This window comes from Meles meles, chromosome 5, assembly GCF_922984935.1.
Source record: "Meles meles chromosome 5, mMelMel3.1 paternal haplotype, whole genome shotgun sequence".
In the NCBI taxonomy this organism is placed as follows: domain Eukaryota; kingdom Metazoa; phylum Chordata; class Mammalia; order Carnivora; family Mustelidae; genus Meles; species Meles meles.
In genome coordinates, this window is record NC_060070.1 from 134,849,486 (window position 1) to 134,873,408 (window position 23,923).

At 39.8% G+C, this 23,923-nt stretch overlaps 1 protein-coding gene across 4 annotated transcripts in view; it reads right to left on the reverse strand.

Annotated features, from left to right (window-relative positions):
* The window catches only part of BLOC1S5 (biogenesis of lysosomal organelles complex 1 subunit 5), a 76,280-nt gene extending 53,199 nt beyond the window's left edge, over nt 1–23,081 (reverse strand). The window contains exons 1-3 of one of the 4 annotated variants that reach the window (XM_046006164.1): nt 22,872–23,061; nt 15,929–16,011; nt 1,044–1,173 (exon numbers count right to left, since the gene is read on the reverse strand). In XM_046006164.1, the coding sequence (XP_045862120.1) occupies nt 1,044–1,173; nt 15,929–16,011; nt 22,872–22,986 (328 nt within the window). In that variant the 5' untranslated portion in view covers nt 22,987–23,061. Of the gene's footprint in view, nt 1–1,043; nt 1,174–15,928; nt 16,012–22,871 lie in introns of all 4 variants that reach the window. The other 3 variants (XM_046006163.1, XM_046006166.1, XM_046006165.1) reach the window with 3 other exon arrangements.
* Between the last annotated feature and the right edge of the window lie 842 nt (nt 23,082–23,923).

A 23,923-nucleotide genomic window follows, 5' to 3' on the forward strand; every position in this document is an offset into this window, starting at 1 on the left:
AAGTTTAACCCAATTTATTTCTATATACTCAAAGTGTAGAAAAGGCAAGTTATAAGCACATCTCAAATGCATTCATAAGTATTCTCATTAATAATACTTCAAGTTTTACTGTTAGTATAACATCTAGAATGATTGCCAGGGTTAAGGAAATGACAGACAAACATGGGACATCTGTAGTAAAATGCAAAAGCCTACAGTCAATTTTAGACGTTCTACTATTCCACTCAAAGAAATCAAATGTAATCTTGGGGTATTCACTCTCTCTAAGCTCCTAAAGGCATCAGACTACATAAGACTAACCTGGATTTGAATACAAAGACTTGCTTTCAGTTATCAACCAAATCTCCCTGTTCAGCTTTCCTTCATAGATCATTATATTACTGGCTAGTTTTGTTTTTTCTTTTTTATTCCCCAGAAAGGTATTTTTTCAGTTACCAGCATTAGCTATCCCTGGACAAGCTGAATACTGTCAACATAGATGTAAGGAGAAGCCTTGAGTAAAAGCAGTTATTAATAAAACTTTTATTTTATGTCATTACTTGATATGTTTAATAAGGATTCTTTTTGAATATCTCTCCAAAGTACAACATTTTGCTCAATGAAAAATGTTATAAGATACAAACATTTATGACAGGATTTTTTTTTTAGAAAGTTAAAAACTCTAGTATCCTGTTTGAAAAAGAAGCTTCATTTCATAACCTAACTCCTAGTTATCAAACTTCTTCTTATGGATAATTAAAAAAACAAAAAAGGTAAAATGTGTTCCAACAGTCTCACATCCTAAAAGGACTGATTGTCTTGTGCACCCCAGATACACACATCTCACTTTGGAGATTGAGATTCTCAATGTCAGCGGCAACGTACATGAATCACAAGATAGTCAATGTTCTCTGTGGCAGGACTTCCAATTTGTACATTTTCGTTAAGAATTCTCTACCTACTATCAAAATACTGAAGGAAATACATCTTGGCATAGCATTCATTTGAAATAAAACAATATATATATTAAAAAACAAAACAAAACAACAACAATGCTGGCTTACATCTCTGGAGAACTTGATTTAAGTTGTCCTGCATGATTTCTCTACATTTAGGAAGAGTATGTTCATTTGTTTCATGGATCATATTCTTCAAATTTTCAAGAACTCGCATTTCTCGAAGACCACGTTTTTCCTATTAAAAGAAAGTAAATTACTAATACATACTGTGTCTTAAATCTCAGTAATTACTTTCTGGGATTTCCAGCCAGGTTTCGGTGGTTATGCCATTACTTATTAATGAAATTTACACAGCTTTCTTCCAATTATTTGGCAATAAATGAGGTCACAACCTGGAGGCATTTTTTTATTTGAAATGCTTCAAAAGTTGCAATATGAGTAATATTTTTATAGCAACGTTTAAAACTGGGGCAGGAGAAACACTAAATGAACAGAAAGAGGCCTAGACTGCCACATACTTCATTCTGTACAGAAAAGAAATTAGACACCCTTGATCTAATTTTAATTTTGCTGTTCTTACATCAAACACATAATAATAGCTCCCATTACTATGCTGTTTTTAAATCTCATTCCATTTTTCTCAAAACTGTGCAGTAAAGGTAACAACATGTAGATACTCCTCTATACAGAAAAGAGTTAACACTGACCGTTCTCTTTAGAAAGGCCTGCTTACAAGGTTGGCCTTTGGCCAGGGTCTGGGACGTGGCCCAGTAAATAGTTCCCTGCACTAGTATAAAATTTTCTATAAATGATAAGACACATCTTTTCTTCTGGGACTCTGGAATTTCGACCTATGCCAGGCACAGACTGCCTACCTGAGCAATTGCCAATAAAATCCCTGGACTCCTAGACTCCGGTGAGTTTCTCCAGTAGGCATTTCACCTGTGTCGTCACAGCTCATTGCTGCGGAAATGCCGCACATCCTGTGTGACTCCACTGAAGACTCTTGGAAGCTTCTGCCTGGTTTTCTCCAAAATCTTTGTCATGCACCTGTTCCCTTTGCTGATTTTGCTCTGTATCCTTCTGCCGTATTAAAGCCTACCCACCAGTATGACCATATGTTAAGGCTTATTGTCAATTACTGAACCTGGATGTGGCCTTGAGGACCCCAGACACACCCCCTCTTCAGAAAGCGACTTTAATACCACCCCCATCACCACCACTTGAGGGTAGGCCAGACTTAATGACTTGCTTCCAAAGAACACAGTAGGGAAAGCAAAAAATACTGACTTCATAGTAAAGACAATGAAGGTTGACATCACTGGTGATGTCATGGTGATAACATGTACTCTCTGATGTAATGTGACAAGGGCACTTCCCCAAAACCCATAACCCAGTCTAATCTTAAGAAAAACATCAGACAAACCCAGATTGGGAGACATTCCACAGGCTACTGGCCAGTATTCAAGACTGTAAAAGTCATGAAAAACAAAGAAAGATAACTGTCACAGGCCGAAGACGAAAAAGACAGTCGAGTAAATGCAATGTGGTACCCTGGATTAGGTTCCAGAATAAAATGAGGACCGTAATGGAAAAACTGATGAAACCCAAATAAAGCCAAGTATTTCATCAATAGTAATGTATCAATGTTAGTTTCTTAGTTTTTTACCCATTATATATTAGTAGGGAGAGAAATTGAGTGAGGGATATATGAGAACTATTTATACTACCTTAGTAACTTCACTGTCAGTTTAAAATGAATACAAAATAAAAAAAGAAGGGTAGTAAACTTGATTGTAGGGAAATAATGAGTTAATTGTATTGCTGAGGTTTTTATTTTGTTCTGAGCCACTCTTAGCTCTTCTTCATTTTGTTTTGAGCAGCTGTGGCCAGATTTTTATTAATTTTTCCACAGTAAAAATGAAAAAGTTATACAAAGGTTGAGAAAGAATCAAAAGTGAATCCCATACTTAACACCAAGCAACAGTTCTCAACTCCTGGCTTTTTTTGTTCCCTCTATAACAATGCATACCTTCTCCTGCCCACAATTCTAGATTCTTTTGAAACAAATCCCAAATAGCACATCATTTCAACATCTTTAAAAGACAAAGACTCCTCTGTAAAAAAAAAAAAAAAAGTACATGGGCGCCTGGGTGTCTCAGTTGATTAAGGGACTGCCTTTGGCTCAGGTCATGATCCTGGAGTTCTGGGATGGAGCTCTGCACTGGGTTCCCTGCTTGTCAGAGAGTCTGCTTCTCCCTCAGACCCTCCCTCTTCTCGTGCTCTCTCTCTCTCTTTTTTTCTCTCTCAAATAAATAATTTTTTTAAAAGTAAAAAAAAAATACAGTAAGACCACCTCTCTGTCCCTTTCTCTCCTCACACTCACAGAGACACATGCACACACGTGCTCAATAATAATTCTTTAATACTATTAAATATCAAGGTGGTATTCCCATTTCCTCAAGTGTCTCATTAATGTTCTTTTTTATCCCCATTTAAACCAAAATCAAAGTAAAACATATATTGCAACTGATTAATATGTTTCTTAAATCTTCTTTTAATCTACAGATTTCCCCTCCATCACTTTTTTCTTTGTAATTTGTTGAAAAAAAAAAGTGAGTCATCTGCTCTGCAGTTTCCCACAGTCTGTTATTTGGCTGAATGAACCCCTGTGGTGTAATTTAACATATCCCTTTGTCTGTTCTCTTTCCTGTAAATTAGTAGTTAGAACTAGAGGCTTGATCAGATTCAGGGTTTTATTTTTTTGTTTGCAGGAGTATTTCAGAGGTGGGCTGTGTACTTTCAGCAGGATGTTGGTAGCATTCCGTCTTCGTTTATCAGCAGGAATACTTCTGGGAAAAAAAAATTTCCTCTCAACTATTTAGTTACTCTTAGGAATGCTTACATGTGAACAGCAAAATAGAGCACTTGATTATTTCCTCTTATTTAACAGTTAAAAATAATGATTTGGTTCCCTAGTATTCTCTAAAGGTTTCTGTTTGTTTCTACGCATTCCTATGACTCACAGAATTAACATATTTGAAGTTTTCAAGCCATTACAGTATTTTTCCTTACTGGTGTTCAAACTGTCCTATCTTTGTCCAGTGGGAGCCCAGTCAAGTGGGCTCTGTAATGCTTTGACAAAATTGTATGTTCTTGGGGCGCCTGGGTGGCTCAGTGGGTTAAAACCTCTAACTTCGGCTCGGGTGGTGGTCCCAGGGTCCTGGGACGGAGCACCGCATTGGGCTCTCTGCTCAGCGGGGAGCCTGCTTCCCCTTCTTTCTCTGCCTGCCTCTCTGCCTACTTGTGATCTCTGTCAAATAAATAAATAAGATCTTACAAAAAAATTGTATGTTCTTCAGTAGCTGCTTTGCTTTCTGATACAACTGGGCTCACCTTGTAGATTTCTGGACTCAGATTTGGTTGGAATCAGCAGGTCTCTAAACACCACTAATATTTAGGAATAGTATTTGAGAATGAACAGTAGGAGCGGTCACTGCTACTGGGTCTGTCATTATTTCTAGGGCTTTCAGTGGACAAGGCTACAAAATAGGTTATGTGCTTTTAAAAGACACATTTTAAGTTCATACTCACGAATTAAGAATCAGGTTTTTAACTACTGTTCTGTTATCCGTTTCTTTGCAGTTCTCAAAAACACCAACAGAACTAAGCATTTGCTTTATCACCATTTCACTCAAATGATAATGAGGACACTAGCTTCAACAAAATGATTACTGCAAACAGCTGAAGGGTTGGTTTGCTGTTGCTGCTGCTGTTCTGAAGGGAGCTTCCATTAGGAGTGTACCATCAAACCGCTGTGTTTCAAAGTTACTTGCAACATAATTTCTCTCTGCATGCCAAGGCAACCATCCAGAACACACTGGTTTGTTTTTTGACGCTTTACTTGATTTTTAGGATCTGTTCCTTAAAACTTAACTTTTTATGTAAAATATTTACATGTCTCCAAAATTACATCTATAAAAAATATATACATTCAAAAAAGTCTAGCTTCTATCCATGTTCTTTGCATTGTATTCCTTCCTAACTCTCCCCATAGGTAGGTATTTTAAAAACTTCATCTTACCACTGTCTTAAGTATGTGGCTACACATCCGCATACATACGTGTATATACATATGTACACACACAGGCATGTATGTGTATGTGGATGTATTTGATATGAAAATGCTGGAGTTTGGAGTGAATGGTCAAGAAAGAGTTCTTGAGGTGTCTTCAGGGCAAAAAGGTGGTTTCCTTAAAGCCTGGAGACAGGACCTGTGGGCAGAAAGTGCTGCACTTGGGGTTGTGAGGATGATTGATTAGGGATAGCATAAGCCTCTAAGGAATTTGAGATCAGGCATGTTCAGGGGGGTATGGCCATAGACATCTTCCTTTAAGGAGTGTGGAAGTATGGTTTCCAGGACCTTGAAAGACTAGCTGTTATGAGGTAAAGGTCATTTACTACTGTTCAGTAAACCCTTAGTCATGACACCCTTGAGACGTTTATCAGGCAGCCACATGCTTGGAGGACTATTGCTAAAATATAAAGAGATATGGGGGTAGAGAAAAGGAAGTTTCCAAAGCAATTTTTGTATGTTAAAGGAGACTGAAAGGATCCTGGAGGTCGGGCTGGTATTAAGCTAAGGCTGCCTTTTGCCCTTAGCAAAGCATTAACACAGAGGCAGTTGAGCTCTGAGAAGAAGGTCACTCTGTCTATCTCAAAGATTTGTCAATGGGCTGTACGTTGTAAAAGTTGTAAGGAAATTTAATTCTCTCTCTTTCGCCTTTATTCTCCCCATTGTATTTATTCATATGTATGTGTAAGTATATATATATATTTCCAACTCCTTCCTTCTTAAATGTAAACATGACATACAGACTATTCTTATGTCACTCTATGAGGGTAACTCATAAATGCACATACACAATGTACATAATCTTTTCCGGTGTGGTCATGTGATCTATTTGTTCTCTCTCTTTTGGCATCCCTTTCAATATTGAGAAGAACTCGGCGTTTTTGTTCTCACGGTTGTGTTTATACTTATACTTTATATAATACCCTTGGGCTCCACTTTTTTGGTCACTGTCTACTGGTTCCCTACTATAAGTAGTATTAATATTAGGATCACCTCCTTCTCTAGCTTTCACAGTTCTTCAGGATCCAACGTGAAACAATGTCCTTTTATTCTCAGTTAATATTTATAAGGCAATAAGAGACGATATCCTACTTTTCATATACACTTCCCTCGGCCTCCACTTTCTGCCAGACCGCATCTGCACTATCAGAAAGCAGCCACTGTGTGTTATACTCTCTCCCTTACAACTACCGTTCAGTCTTAGTTTTGTAAGTAAATATATATTTAATGCTTACCAACTATTGTTAGGTAGAAGTCTTACCAACTATTTAGGTCATCTGAAACTCACTCTGTGGATTAGATAATAGGTTCCTCAGAAAAGGCTCATTTGAACAATATTTGCAGAGTCCTGCATGACCCAGCAACAGGGAATCTGTGGTCCCTATAGCTCAGGGTCAGTTAGGCTAGACATAAAATCCCTGGCTGTTCAAATCCATTGTCTTCTAGCGTAAAATAGATAAGTCTGTTAACAATCAGGTCTTCTTCCCCATTTTGTCTATATGCCCAAAGGAAAAATTTTTTCTATGAAATCCAACAGATTAATAAAATTTCTCACTATAGGCCCTTCTGGGTTAATTTACCCTGACAGCAGTGTGCCCTTCCATAAAATTTCACTAGTATTTTATTTCAAGAAAGCTTTCTTGAATTTTAGTTTTCACATTTGTTCTATTACATCACTTTGGCTTTCTTCTGTAGGGGCTGATTATCAGACATACACTGTATTGCATCTGCTGTATTTACTATCAAAAACTACTCCTTTCTCTTGAATTCTTCTTATCTTTCACTATGTCTTAAATTTCAAACAAGGACTACCCATTGTGTTTATTCACTCCTGAGTTCCTTCTAGTTTAGTTTTCATTCCTGAAATAATTTTTAAAATTTCTTTTTCCTGAATTTTTCACCTTAGCTTTTTTTTTCCATTTTTGTTTTAGCCAATCAATTTTGAGTTTTTCTGATTCTGATTTATACCATTTTTTCCTCACTTCTAATAATTTTCTTATGCTTCCCAAGCTCATTTTAAATATTAGGGCATCTTTTTTTGTGGTCATACTTCATTGCCTTATAGGACATTACTGTTATGGGATTTGACTCCTGCTTACTTTTAAGTGAAATCAGTTATCCTCTGTTTTTAGAAGGGAAGGGTGGTCAGGACAGCCTTTCAAATTTGGAAGTTCTAAAATCCCTTTTCCTGTTGTTTCACAAAGTATTCAATCTCCTTTAGTTTCTCTGGGTGCAGGGCCTTGTTCTAGAAGGGTGTTTTGGTTTGTGAGTTTCAAACTCATAGGTGGCTTCAGCCTAAAAACTTTCCTGTGGTCTGTTACCACTCACTCAGAAATTAGAACCTGTGAAGCCCCTCCGAAGATTCTACTTTTTCCTCAGAATGGCCCTTCAAGCATTCCTGATAGTAATTTTGAGGTTTTCTAGCATTCAACGGCTTCACAAGACCCTCAGGTGTTCTTCCATGTATTCCTTCTGTTTCTGATTCCACAGAAATCTTTTAGCTATTGGTGATTTGGTCTTCTGGTATTTGGAGAATATCTTGTCCCATCGTTTTATTACAGATGTTGCTTGGTTTTGCTAACCTAGCTGCTCTATCTCTATAGACAGATTGAAGCGAAAAATCAGACCAATTATGTCAAAGCTGTTACCACCTTGCGCCCAATGGCACTGGAATCTGAATGAATCAAGACTATAGAGATTTTTGCATTCCTTACGGTACACTTTTCTTTACCAAGATGCAAAAAAGTGGTTCTCAATTCAAATACAAAGACAATGAAAAACGGAAACGGGAGTTCTGTAGTTCTATTCAAATCATAGGTCTTACTCTAGGGTCGATGGATGGGCTCTGGGATTCCAGAATGCCCTTGAAATTGTACTCAAATTGAATATATACGTCCTCTACATATTCTTCTGGAAGAAAAAATTCTCCAAGGACACCATAATGTACTAAAGTTAAGAAACACTATCAAAGTTAAAATAAAATATAAAATTAAGAATCCCTATCAAGGGGCGCCTGGGTGGCTCAATGGGTTAAGCCTCTGCCTTCCACTCAGGTCATGATCTCGGGGTCGTGGGATCGAGTCCTGCATCGGGCTCTCTGCTCCGTGGGGATCCTGCTTCCTCCTCTCTCTCTCTGCCTACTTGTGATCTCGCTCTGTCAAATAAATAAATAAAAAGATCTTAAAAAAAAAAAAAAAAAAGAATCCCTATCAAAACATCAATAGCGTATTTCAGAAATAGAAACAAATAATACTGAGGGCGCCTGGGTGGCTCAGTGGGTTAAGCCGCTGCCTTCGGCTCAGGTCATGATCTCAGGGTCCTGGGATCGAGTCCCACATCGGGCCCTCTGCTCAGCAGGGAGCCTGCTTCCCTCTCTCTCTCTCTCTCTCTGCCTACTTGTGATCTCTCTCTGTCAAATAAATAAATTAACTGCTCTTTAAAAAAAAAAAAAAAGAAACAAATAATACTAAAATTTTCAAGGACCCACAAAAGAACCCGAATAGCCAACAGTCTTGAGAAAGAAAAACAAAGCTAGAGGTATCATAATCCCAGGTTCCAAGATATACTACAAAGTTGTAGTAATCAAAACAGTACACAGAACTGGTACAAAAATCACACATAGGTCAATGGAACAGAATAGAGAGCTCAGAAATAAACCCATGCTTATGTGCTCAATTAAGCTATGGCAAATGAGGCAAGAAAATACAATGACAGAGTCTCTTCAATGAATGGTGCTGGGAAAACTACAGCCACATGCAAAAGAATAAAACTGGACCACTTTCTGACACTGTACAAAAAAATAAACTCAAAATGGACTGAAGACCTAAATGTGAGGTCTGAAACCATAAAAATCCTATCAGAAAACACAGGCAATGATCTCTTTAATATTGGCCTTAGGCAAAAGCAACAAAACCAAAAAGAAGCTATGGTATTACACAGAAGTAAAAAGCTTCTGCACAGCAAAGGAAACTTATCAACAAACTGAAAAGACAACCTACTGAATGGGAGTAGACATTTGCAAATGATATACCTGATAAGGGGTTACTATCCAAAATACATAAAGAACTTATACAATTCAACACCAAAACCAAATAATCCAATTAAGACATGGGCAGAGGATCTGAATAGCCTTTTTTTAAGAAGACATACCGACAGCCAATAGACACATGAAAAGATGCTCAACACCACTCACCATCAGGGAGATGCAAATTAAAACGATAATGAGATACCACTTCACACCTGTCAGAATGTCTAGAATCAAGAAGACAAGAAACACCAAATGTTGTCAAGGATATGGAAAAAGGAATCCTTGTGTAGTGTTGGTGGGAATGCAAATTGGTACAAACACTGTGGAAAACAGTATGGAAGTTCATCAAAAAACTAAAAATAGAGGGGTGCCTGGGTAGCTCAGTCGTTGGGCATCTGTCTTCGGTTCAGGTCATGATCTCGGGGTCCTGGGATTGAGCCCCACATCGGGTTCCCTGCTTGGCAGGCAGCCTGCTTCTCCCTCTCCCACTCCCCCTGCTTCTGTTCCTTCTCTTGCCATGTCTCTCTCTGCCAAATAAATAAATAAAATCTTTTAAAAAAATTAAAAATAGAATCTACTACTGGGCATTTACCAAAAGAAAATGAAAACACCATTTTTAAGACACAGGCACCCCTAGGTTTACTGCAGCGTTATTTACAATAGCCAAGATATGGAAGCAACAGAAGTGTCCATTGATAGATGAATGGATAGAGAAGATGTGAAATGTGCACATGCGCGCGTGCACACACACGCATACACACACACTCTGGACTATTACTCAGCCATAAGAAGAGATGAGATCTTGCCATCTGCAACAACATGAATGAACTTAGCAGATACTATGCTCAGTGAAATAAGTCAGACAGAAAAGGACAGGGGCACCTGGGTGGCTCAGTTGGTTAAGCACCTGACTTTTGATTTCAGCTCAGGTCATGGTCTCAGGGTGGTGAGACTGAGTACTACATGGGTCTCTGTGCTCACTGGGGAGACTGCTTGAAGAGTCTCTCCTTCTTCCTCTACCCCTTCCCCCAAAATTAATCAATCAAAAAAAAAAGGACAAATACTGTATGATTTCACTTATATGTAGAATCTAAAAAAAATAATACAAAGAGCAGAAGTAAATCTATAAATACAGAAAAGAAGATGTTTGCCAAACGGAAGGGTGAGGGGGGGGGGATGGGCAAAATGAGTGAAGGGGGTAACAAGTACAGGCTTCCACTTATGGAATGAGCAAGTCTCAGGGATAAAGGACACAGCACTGGGAATATAGTCAATGGAATTGTAATGCATTGTATGGTGAAAATGGTAGCTATATCTGTGGTGAACACAGTATAACATATAGACTTATTGAATTACTACCTGTAGACTTGCAACTAATGTAACATGTGTCAATTATACTTCAATAAAAATAAAAATTAAAAAAGAAGCACTTACTTAAAAGGTTATTTCTTCTAGCAGACAAACTGGTAGTCTTACATTGTAGAAAGGGAGTTTGTAGCCTCATTCATTTAAACAATAAATAGGTCCAATGATAGTGTTATATAAGACAGGATGTTAGAAATTTTCTTTCAATCGCTAAACTCATCAGTCCCACAAGATTTAAAACCATACTGTGTGTATGTGTGTATATATATGTCTATCACATGCTATATGGGACAGACTTTATCCTGATACTTAATAATCTGACAGTTACTCTAATAATCTAACCAAAAATGAGAGATCAGGATGTCATGTGAAATTCTAGTTTGTCCTGCCTTTTAAGGAATTTTCTCTCCATTAATTCAACCCAACCCACATTCAAACTCATAGACACAATCCCTCCCGACTCTGTAATTACTATATTTATTTGAATCCTTTTTTTTTCTTTGGCCTCTAATTTTAATCATTTTTTCTATTTTTCCCCCTTAGGGGCCTACATCCATTTTTCTTTCTTAGCTCAAACACTACCCCCTCCATGAAAATTTTCCTCCCACCTCTGCTGGGAGTTGCTTCTGGAGTTGTTTCTTCTTGAGATCTCAAGAGCTTTGTGCTTATTTTATAATAATTCCACCATTAAAACTCACTGTTTATATGTCTTTTTTCCCCTAGACTGTAAACTTCCTGGAGGGAGACTGTTTCTTATTTATTTTTATCTATCTTCTTGACATTATTTGTGGATCCATTCCCTTCTCTTCCTATCAGTCCCCAAATACTATTTGGAGTGGTAAATGTGCCTGCACAGACTGCTTGCTATTTCCCATCTGCCTTCTTTTTTGTTACATGAAATGCAGATGTTGTGGTTAGAGCTCCCAAAGCCACCTTGAAAGCATAAGGATAGGAACAACACTCCAGGAGGTAGAAGGCAAAGTTAAAAGAAAAAGTTGACTCCAGCCCTGGGTATTGAGAGAAAAATAAATACTTGTTAAAAAGTCACCATTTTTCAGGTTACTAGTTTAGTTACTAGTAACTAAGCACATTCCTTACTGATATACCTAAGTAATCAGTAACTATTCAATAAAGCATTCAAAGAAAAAAATTTTCTAAAAATGAAATAAGCAACCAGAGGGGAAGAGGTGGGGGGATGGGCAAAATGGGTGAAGGGGAGTGGGAGACACCCGCTTCAGTTAACAAACTGAATAAACAGGTCATGGGGATAAAAGGTACAGCCCAGGAAATATAATTAATGGTACTGTGATGGCATTGTATGATGACAGAAGGAAGCTACACTTGTGGGGAGCACAGCATAATGTATAGATTTGTTGAATCACTATGCTGTACACCTGAAATTGTGTGTCAACTATGATTCAATAACAAAAGGTTTTCCCAATAAAAAAGAGACTTATGAAACTAAAAAAAAAAAAAAAGAAAGAAAGAAAGAAAGGAATTTGTAGAGGACCATATACCCCAAAAGCACTCCAGCAAAGCTCACTAGCAGTTCCACAAGGAGAGGCCGTGACCTCTCCCCTGCAGCTAGAGAGATTATGGTCCAGCAGACAATGCTGCACCCACAGACCCTACTGAATGCTCACTGAAAGGGCTCTACTGAGATCTCTGTGCACCAGAATCAATGACATGGAATCATGCAGAAAAGATCTGCATAAAGTCAGGAGAAAGATAGTCAACTGTCCACAAATACTAACAAGCACAAAAACAGAGCTTAAATATAACAGAACTTCAATAATTTACGTAATGCTGCCACCATGTGGCACTTGTTCCCCTCTTCTAGAAATAAAATTTTGTATAGAAAAAGATGATTGTTCCCCTGCGCATTACCTTGCTGAAACACAAAAAACTATAAACAACTTTAGTTTGAAATACTAGCCAGGTTTTCTTAAGATGAACTACATTTAAATGCGAGAGAGAGGAAAGTTCTAGGAAGTCCTGATAATTCTACTTCACCATTCCTCTCTGCCCAACCATGGCATCTAGGGACAAATTAGAGGATGTTATTGTCTGCAGCAAGATACAAAAGAGCTGTAAATTATGTAGGTATAAATTCAAATCAAAGGCCTCTAAAATGCTTTCAGTTTTTTCCTTCTAACTTGAAGGGAAATGTCAGAACACGATACACAAAAAAAGTTAGTTGAACCTGATACACAGGAAAGTTTCCACACTACTCTAAACCCTCAGGAAGACCAACTAGGAAGGTTATCATGTAAAAAGCCTAGATCACGTAGGTGGCAAGAAAAGGATTTGGGGCAGCTGGATGGCTTAGACGGTTGTGCATCCCACTCTTAGTTTCAGCTCAGGTCATGATCTCAGGGTCCTGAGATCAGCCTCCCCCCCCACCCCATCAGGCTCCACATAGGGCACTATGCTCACTGAAGGGTCTGTTTGTCCCCCTCCCTCTGTTGCTCTCTCCACCCCCTGTTCACTTGCCCTCTCTCTCTCTCTCAAATTTAAAAAAAATTAAAGAAAACCATTTAAAGGAGTATATTACACTTGGTTGAAGACAACCACTTAAACTTAGCTGACAAGATATTTCTGAGTCCCTTAGAGGTCAGTCTTTAATGACAATATGAGAATGCTTCATGAAGGGTGGGTCTGTCTTCTTCACCAGGATAGCACTGGTTCCTGACATTCTGTCTCACACAAAACAAGTGCTCGAGACACTTAAAGAATAAGCTTGTTTCTATCACACCCGGTGTGATCATTTCCTTCTCTAGTAAACATTTTTCTAATATAAGCTCATGTCATTTGCTTCACAAATCCCTATTTTCCCTAAAATGGAACTTATTCTTGTTCAAATTATTGCAAATTCTGAATTAGAACATTTTTATTTGACTGTATTTGCTACCATCTTTCTCTTAATACTAACAGTTAACAACATTCATCCAACATCTCTACGTCACGGATTTTTTAAAGATAACATACCACTTAATCCTCGCAAGAACTGTACAGTATATGTTATTGCTCCCATTATTAAGTAGGCACCTTAAGCCTTAGTGAAGCAGATGATCTTAGCTGGTAAGGAGGAGGGGCAGGATTTGAGCCCAAAGATGTCAGGCTTCAAGGCCCATGTTCTTTTTCCCTTCCTCAATATAGCCTCCTTTCCTGACACAGGGCTTGGTCTCACAACCCTGAGATCATGACCTTAGCCAAAATCAAGAGTCAGACATTTAACTGACTGAGCCACCCAGGCACCCTGGTTTAGGCATTTTTTAATACAACAGAGAATAAGGCATTTCTATACAATGAAGAGTCCTGACTCTTATGGTACCTCTATTCTAATGAAAGAAGACAGGTAATAAATAAGTAACAAGGAAAATATCAGGTAGTTACAAGAGCTTATAGTAGGCAAAATTCTATGATGGTCCTTAAGACCCCCACTGCACAGTGTACACACACCTACTCCCAGTTATTCAATCAAGACCTAATCGAGGTGCTACTGTATATATATATATATATATTCTACAGATTTATTAAGGTCCCAAATCAGGTGACTTTAAAAAGGGGAGATTCTCTTTAGTGGCCCTGACTTAATCAGTGAGTCCTTTACAGAGTCTAGGCTCTTCCTGGCAAGCAGGAGAGGGAGGGACTCCATGTGAGCGAGACTGACTTCTGGTTTTGTTTTTGTTTTTCTGGTTTGAGTAATGTGTACACCCAATGTGGGGAGTCACACACTCTACCAACTGAGCCAACCAAGTGTCCCCAATTTATGGCTTTGAAGATGGAAGGGGCCACCTATCAAAGAATGTAAGTGGCCCCTAGGAGTTCAGAGGGGCCCCTGGCTGAGACCAAATAAGGAAATGGGAACTTCACCGTACCCAATGAATGAACTGGGGGAATGAACTGGACTTGGAGCTTCAAATAAGAACAATGTCTGATCAACACCTTGATTTTGGCCTTGGAAGACTCTTACACATAAAATCCAGCCGTACCATGCCCAAACTTTATTCTCACCATGGAACTGGTAATAATCTTCATATAGCATGATAAGGGAATCATTTCTGGGTAATATTCTGTGTGTCCCAGATTATCCAAATCCCACCACATAGTAATGATGATAAAGAGAACTAGCAGTTATTTATTCCTAGATACCAAGTAATACTCTCAAATACACACATACAGACACATGCATTGGGTGCACATGCATACCTTTGATCTTTATGCCCACCCTGTGAATCAGGTATTATGCAGATTTTAAGTAAGCCTGTTGAACTCAGAAATGGTATCTGAGCTGCAGCTCTGTCCCTCATCTGGAGTGCTCTGTGCCGCAGGCCTTCTCTAGTTTTAAAGGATTTATGAAAAGGTTCTTTCCTTTTGGCAGGTTTAGACTTCCTGTCTGGTTGGGGTCTTATTTAAAAACAGCACCCCAACTCACACAGCATCATGAAATTTGTGTGTGCAGCACCATTTACCATCTATCTGACAGCAGCTCGGGGCGTTACTGTCTAATGCACAATGAACCAATTATACATGTGCCAAACACCAGGAATATGCAACAGGGCGGCAGGCTGGTGCTTCAGTACTGCTGGAGCACAGCATGGAATGTTGCGTGGCAGACGGTAAAGCCAACAAGGTAGGGGCCAAGAGAAGGATGCTTGGACATCCTGTAGACAGCAAATATTATTAACAGGTTTTATTTTATTTTTTTTTTTAGATTTTTATTTATTTATTTAACAGAGAGAGAGATCACAAGTAGGCAGCGAGGCAGGCAGAGAGAGAGGGGGGAAGCAGGCTCCCTGCTGAGCAGAGAGCCCGATGCGGGGCTCGATCCCAGGACCCCAGGATCATGACCTGAGCCGAAGGCAGAGGCTTTAATCCACTGAGCCACCCAGGCGCCCCTATTAACAGGTTTTAAAAAGCGAAGTAACATCAGAGCACTCTGGCAGCATGGTAAAGACCGGATTTGACTGGGGTGATAAAGCAGGAACACAAATCAGAAGGGATGGAGACATTATGAGTAATATCCAAAAGAAATGGTCACTGAAAGTGGGCCCTGACCGGTTAAGAACAGCCAAGGATGAGGCTCATGTTTTAATCTGAGTACTCTGGGTGGGTGTTGATACTACAACTGAGAAAAAAAATATAGAATGAATCTGGGAGATCTACACCCATCAGTATTTAAGATCTTTTTTCACTGTATCTCATTTAAAGATGAAGAAAACTGAGATCAATAGATATTCAATACTCCAGAGTAGGCACTAGCACTTGAACCCAAGTCTCCTGCTGTTTAGTCTTATGCTCGTTCCATGAATGGTAATACCCCTGAATGAGTTTCCTTTGCCTGTTTTATGACCACGCAAATGGAAATCAGAGATTTTAAAATCAGAGAAATCCCCTTGTGTATATGAACACACTAACAACTAGGGCAGTATTTTTGCAAAATAAGTTTTAAATACTCACTTCAAATTCTTTCACAAAATAACGGGTTTCGCCTTGAATAACTGGTCTGTGATCTAAAAGTCTTGAATGAATTTCTCCAAGGTCTATAAAGACAAAATGAAATTCAGAGTTAATCCATGCTGGGTGGCGCAATCTCTAGGACCTCTAGTTTGTTTTGCTCTTCCCAATTCCCATGAATAGATGTAGGTTAAAATCTAGTTTAGACTTGGAGTGAGAGGAAATCTCACCCACTGCCAGTAAATTGGCATAAGTACTTCTGAGAGCATTTGGCAATACCTGATAAAGCTCAAGACATGTATACCCAGCAATTTCATGCCTGTGTGCACGCCCCAGAAAAACTCCTACACAAATGAAAGACATTTACAAATGTTTACTGCAGGATGACTATAAGGTCAAAAGAAGAAAAAAGTTAACAATGGAAACAGACAACAGAATACTAAAAATCAGCAGGTAAAAATGAATACACTACAGTTACACTTATTAACATGGATAAATCTCACAACTATAACGCTCAACAAAAAAGCAAGTTTCAGAAGGATAAAGCCATTGTACATATGCAGAAGACACTTCCTGTTGGGACACATACAGAAGCAATAACACTAGAAAGAAACGCATGAAAATGATAAAGAGTGAGGCTCCTTGGTGGTTCAGTGGGTTAAATCCTCTGCCTTTGGCTCAGGTCATGATCTCAGGGTCCTGGGATCAAGCCCTGCATTGGGAATCTCTGCTCAGCGGGGAGCCTTCTTCCCTTCCTCTCTCTCTGCCTGCCTCTCTGCCTACTTGTGATCTCTATCAAATAAATAAATAAAATCTTAAAAAAAAAAAAAGAAAATGATAAAGAGCAAAACCAAGACAGTGGTTACCTTTAGAGAGGAGGGAGAACAATGCAATTAGAGCAAGGTTCCCAGTGAGCTTTGAACGTTTATTTATTAAGATGGGTGGTGAGTGTGCATTATAGGTTTTTTACTTTTGGATAAGTCTGAAAAAGTTGTGAATTTTAAATTGTTTTTGGTTAAGTCATTCTACTCATCCTACTTTGTAACAACTATAAAATTTAAGAGGTAAACCTCAAACCTCCCGGAGGAAATTAGATCTCCAAATAAAAATATGTAACTTTCATGTTCATTTACTGGCATAACCTGTTCCTCTAATTTTTTATTTTTGCAGACATGAACGGGGCATATTTCAATTCTTTATTTAAGGAGTCTTAATAGAATACATATGGGGAAGTATGCTAAGTACAAAAATATAAAGAGAACTATTATTTCTGCTTAAGTCCTTCAATGGTTCATTACCCAGAACACTTCTGTAAGAAAATAATAGGAGTTCATTTAAAAAAAAAAAAAAAGTTCTATGCTGAGTTAAGTTTGGGAAACATTAGATAAAATCAAGTTAGACATGTTCCTTCACCTCAGATCTTCTGGGAGCCTATAGTATACTTTTATGAACTATTAAAGCCCAAGTGAGGGCTACAGTATGCAGAAATGTGTGGGCCTTGTTTGATAAGAGAACCTATGTGGCAAAGAGTATCTGTTCACATTTCAATAAATACCAGCGTCTCTGAAACGCAACTGGCTGACAGGCTGAAGTTCAATCCTCCTAGTAGCCACACATGGTCCTCCATGTCTGGCTCCAGCCTCTTCTCCCCACACATTGGCAATTCTGAACTAGTTGCAGTTTTCCAAACATATCAAGCTCCTCATATGTCCTTGCCATAGTCCATGCTCTGGAACCCTTCCCCAATCCCTGCTCTTCCTTCAAAACTGCTCAGATACCACACTTCCTTGAAAATTTCATTTGTTCTATTCAGCTTCCTCCTAGGTTTCAAGGAGTGTCCCCATTTAATGCTCCCAAAGCACCTGGGGCGATTACTTCTAGCATACTACTTACTGTATTGTCCTGAAATTGTGTCTCTCTTCCAGTGAGTATCTCAGAGACCAAATTAGTTCTATCATCCACAGAAGACATATGGGTTAACATGTATCTTTCTAGAGGATAGAAAAGGCACTAAGCTTTGCTGATTTGAATCGGGGAGCCTGATATAATGAGAACTTATTTGGCCTTTGGAGAGAGAATTCAATTTTCTTTAGAAGTAGATAATGATCACCTCTTAAACCTGAATCTCCCAAAATTTAAGAGAGTAAAGATCTGGGGAGAAAATACACATGACCACAGAAATGAGGCCACTAACTAGTTTTGTTGTAACATTATAACAACAAAGCAAGCACATTACAATGCAGGAGTCCTAAGGATTAGAAATTCTCCAAGTCTGATAGTGTAAATATAAGCTACAGATTTTCACATAAATTCAACCCTAACCTTACCACATGCAAAGCATTCTTGTGTTGTTTGATACATTCTTCTGTCTTCCAAGAGTTCATACTCTAATGTGGGAGCCGGACCCATATCGTTTCACACAAAAGACAGAGATAAGCACTTTCACAGAAGATCAGTACGCTCTGTGGCTAAGGAACAAGAAGAAACAGTGCACTGTATAGATCTCTCATTATCTAATAAAAGAAGTTTCTCCTCTGGCCCTGAATTTCCGGCCTTTAGTGTAATATCATATGAAACAATTTACTGCAATTTTTTTCTGATAACATCCCCCACATTGCCAAACAGATGTTACTCTTCCTCACTACTTCTCAGGTCCATGCCCTTGTTTTCATCCCTGCTTGTCTCGCTAGGACTATTTGAACAGTCACACCTCTCTGTAAGCCACTCCACAGAGTTCTTGTCATTTGCAGTAGTGATGTTTACAAAGCTGCCTCAAACACTGAACTAGCACATACAGAACTAGTGCTCCTAGAGGAAATACAGGCTTAGGTTCCTGCAGGCCTCTGATCACATTTCTGTCAAAACAAAATGTCATTTGTATCACACGAGTTTGTTTACCAACATCCTTGTAAAACATGCCAGTCTTGGCATTCCAAAAACAGCCCTTCCAAGATAACAATTTCTCCTGTATTAACACTTCAGTTATTTTTATCCGTATAACTTCCTTCACCTGCAAGTCGAACGTTTTTCACACTGTACCATGTCTGAAAGTGTGGCCAGCATTTAACATTTTCCTGACCTTACCCAACTGACCGTGAATTTCTTTAGCTTTCAGCTTCACAACAATGCTGTCCACTACGCTCTCTCAATCACCTCAGGAATCCACAAATATAGCTGCTTTCCCATCACCACATCACACACTATAAATGATACTTTGGCACTCTCCAGAATGGCCTAACACACAAATTGGTGAATGTCCTTCCTTTTTCCGGATTGTTGACTAGCACCAAACAGCACTCTAACTGATACCTGAAAGAAACCTCTCTAATACAGCTCTCTTTCTCTGTAAGGCACACAGCTTTCTTGTACTGAAGGGAAACTCAGCACTATACACCTTGGGGATCATTCTAAAAAGCAAAATCACCATCAAAAAGCACAAAAATGTGAAAAATATGGCACCGAATAAAAAGTAAAAAGGACACTTATGTGTAGTATAAAAGCTAACACAAAAAGCAGAGCATTGCCTTGCTCAGTCTCGACTATAAATGTGCATGTAGGGAGATTCAAATTTGTCAGTTCTATGCACCTAGGAATAACCATGAAAGCACCATCAGTATTGAATCTGGAGTTACAAATTCATTTTAGCAATTAGGCAAATTCACAAACACCCAATCCACAAGATAAGGACCCATGGTCATCTGCCTGACTGCTTTATTTGAAATACAAATCAGGGCACCTGGGTGTTCAGTGGGTTAAGCCTCTGCCTTCCACTCAGGTCATGATCTCAGGGTCCTGGAATCAAGTCCTGCATTGGGCTCTCTGCTCAGCAGGGAGCCTGCTCCCTTCTCTCTCTCTCACTGCCTGCCTCTCTGCCTACTTGTGATCTCTCTCTGTCAAATAAATAAATAAAATCTTTAAAAAATAAATAAAATAAAATACAAATCAAACCACACAACTCTCAGACTTACGGCTGGATGGCTTCCTGCCATTCCAAAAAAAAAAAAAGTCCAATCCCCTTAAAAAGGCGAGAAGTCTTCTATGGTCTGATTTCCACCAAACTCCACCTCTCTCAGTCACACTGTAGCAATGTATAGTTTCCCAAACATGCCATGCTGTTTGAGGCCTCCACACCTTTGCACATGCTGTTCTAAACTCAATCCAAAGGAACCTTGCCCTCTTTTCTTAACTGTTTACACTTGACTCTTTTAAGACTCAGATCAGACACTCCAGTGTACAGGAAGCCCTTCCTGTTTCCCAGTCCTTACCTCTTACCACTCAAACCATGGGCCAGAAACCCTTAAAGACCTAGGGTACAAGGACAGAAATCATTTATTTATGTTTCCCTTTCATTAAATTCTGGCAATAAAATCCAACAATGATGTGTTCGTAATTGATGGTCTTCACACAAGGATGAACTAAAAACAGATTTTCAGAATGCAAAGAGTAAATGGTTCCATAAAAAAAGCCAAGGAAATTCTACATATATTTGTAATTAAAACTCAATTTTCAATTAACTTGAAAAACTTTCTTTGAATTACCTTTAAAAAAAATCTATGAAAATTTTTTTAAAAAACTATGCATCAAGGGATACAATCAAAAGAGTGAAAAGGCAACCCATGGGATGGGAGAAAACATAAGCAAATCATCCATGAGCAAGGGGGTTAATATCCAGACTATACAGAAAACCCTGACAACAACAAAAAATTACCTGACTGAAAAACTGGCAAAGGACTTGGAATGGACATTTCTCCAAAGATATACAAATGGCCAATAAGCACATAAAAAGATGCTCAACATCACTGATCATTAGGAAAATGGAAAATAAAACGATAAGACAGGACTTCATCCCATTAGAATGGCCACTGCCAAAGACACAGAATAGCATGTGTTGGTGAGGAGGTGGAGAACCTTTTGCACTGTGAGTGAGACTGTAAAATAGTGCAGCCACTATACAAGACAGTATGGTGATTGCTCAAAAAATGAAAAACAGAATTATCACTTGATCCAGTTCTGGGCATACACTCAAAAGAAAGGAAAGCAAGGAAAGCAAGGGCTCAAACAGGTATCTGCATACCAATAGTCACAGCAGCATTATTCACAGCAACAAAAGGCGGAAGCAACCCAAAAGTCCACCCAGAGATGAATGGATACATAAAATGTGGTCTATACATATGGTGAAATAATATTTAGCTTTTTAAAAGTTAGGAAATTCTGACACACGCTACAACATGGATAAACCGTGGGGACATTATACACAGTGAAGTAAGCCAGTCACATAAGGGCAAATACGGTATGATTTCATTTACATGAATTATCTAGAGTAGTCACAAAGAGTCAGAAAGTAGAACGGTGGTTGCCAAGAACTAGAGGGAAGGAAGGGATGCGGAGTTAATGATTCATTGGTGCCATGAGTTTCAGTTTGAGATGGATGGTGGTGAGGGCTGCCCAACAATGTGGATGCCCTAATACCACTGAACTTAAGGGTTAAGAAAGGGTTAAGATAAATTTTATGTTACATGTATTTCACTGCAATTAAGAACACTTTTTAAGTAGCAGTTCACTTAAGGTAACATATGTAAACATTTATAATTTAGCCCTAACACTCACGCACCACTCCCACACTCCTAATCAGATTTAAAAGACAACCTGAAGTCTAGAAAAATAGCCACAGCCAGCTGTGCAGGAGCGGTCTACCATCCTGACAGATAAAGTTAAAATGAAATGGTCAGCAACTGAAGGATGTCATTCCCCTGACAGTGAAGGACTCTAGCATATTATGAGGGCTTCAACGCTGCAAGATGTTGGGACAGACGGGATCAGCACAGGGTTGAGAAAGGATAAGGATAAAAAATCAAAAATAGGGGCGCCTGGGTGGCTCAGTGGATTAAGCCGCTGCCTTCGGCTCAGGTCATGATCCCAGGGTCCTGGGATCGAGCCCCACGTCGGGCTCTCTGCTCAGCAGGGAGCCTGCTTCCCTTCCTCTCTCTGCCTGCCACTCCACCTACTTGTGATCTCTGTCTGTCAAATAAATAAAATCTTAAAAAAAAAATCAAAAATAAAAAGAAAAGGGGGGCCCCTGGGTGGCTCAGTGGGTTAAGCCTCTGCCTTCAGCTCAGGTCATGATCTCAGGGTCCTGGGATCGAGTCCCACACCCGGCTCTCTGCTCAGTGGAGAGCCTGCTTCCCTTCCTCTCTCTCTCCCTGCCTCTCTTGTGATTTCTCTCTGTCAAATAAATAAATAAAATCTTAAAAAAAATAAAAAATAAGAAGAAAAGGATGAGTATGAGAAAGTACAGAATCTAACTGTCAAAGATCCTGCTACTGGAAAACAGGGTTGTTCCTGAGCTTTGGGAATCAAGTACTCAGGTTCGTGAGAATCCAGGAGGTAACCTTCTTCCAGAGCAAAGCAGACAAGACAAATGGACATCTGTACATGTGTATGGCGCTTTAAGGTTTTAAGATGGTTTTCATGTAAGTTATCTATGTTTACTCCTCTCATGATCCAGGAGCAGAAAGGGGCAGAGTAAGTAAAGTGGACCACCCAAAGTCACCCAACTCCTAAGCGACCTGCAGCGGGGCGCAGGCCCTTCCCGACTCCCCAGCTCCATGCCTCCCTCAGCTTTACAGGACCGTGGTGAGGCAGCGTCCAAAGAAGCTCGGTGCTCAAAAGTCCCCGGCAAGAGAAAGGGGTGAAGGGGCGGGGCCCAAGACTCACGTCCGCGGCTTTTTCGAAAAAGTAGGAGGGACTGGGTGGGTTAGTTGTACTGGGATGCACCTGGCGTAGGAAACCAGGCGGGGTCTGGCCACCACTCCCCCAACCTCCCACGAACCCAAGGCCGCCCGGAAACTGGGGGTCGTCCTGGGGAGCGGCCCCGGGTCAGAGGGTGCAGCTTGGGAGGTGGAGTGGCGCCGGGCTCCACCACAGCGATAGCCCTACCACTCCGTACCCTTGATAATGAGATGCGCTGGCGAGCCCGCGGTTCCCAACGAATCCTTCTTCTTGTCGCCGCCGCCCGGGGTGGCCTCACTACCCACAGGAGTCTCCGTCCCTCCGCCACTCATCGCGACCTGCTCCGCCCACCCGCCTCCGCGTTGCGCCTGCGCAGACCTACGCTGTCCGCCTTCCGGGCGCGGATTTTGGGCGTCATCAAAGGGCGTTGGGAAAGCTGAGTCTCCTTATCGCGCAGTTGCGTTAGTGTAGCCAGAGATGGGGCTTTAGGAAGCAGATGCCGCCATGCTGGGTTAGGGCAGATGCTGCCGGAATTGGAACGTTAACGTGAACTTTTGTTCATTTCTCCTTGAACTCGCTGGAATTTATTCTGGTTTAGAGAGGTTGGGAGAGAAGGTTTACAGACGCAGATTATTAATAGCGATTTAAGTATACTATCTCTATTATTACCTGACACCAGTATCTTATAAAGCATTTCGACGTGCATTGCCACGTTTGGTCATCATAGCACTCGGGGAAACGCTTTTGTCATTTCTCTCTAACAAATGAAGAAACAGGGTTAAAGGCTAAGTAACCTGCCCAAATCACTTAGGCTCGTTCGTGCCCATGTGAAGAAAAAAAAAAAAACTGTTCTTGGTATTTGTATGTACGAAATTTCAACCGGCTGTTATATGGTTTAAGATAAAATACATGTAATTACGGAAGGGACCGGTTCGCTTGGCAGCTTTGAATTGTGGTCATGAAGTGTCAACTTTGGAGCTGTATGTATCTAATGGCTGCGGTTTGTTACACTTCATAAAGTTCATCTTGTAATCTCAACAAGTCTTCATGATTGTTCTAAGGACAATGTGCGGCTTTGCAGTGACTCCTTCAGCTCTTGTGTTCATCCAGTGGTTCTAAGAATCATCCAGTCTCCCCTTGTCCCTTTCTTTCTGTACACCTCTTACCCTCCAGGGTCTCGCAGCCTAGTGCTGAAGAAGGAACATAACCCAACGTTTAGAATATGAAGTCTATAAATGATAGCATGTAGGAAGGTACAGTACACATGTG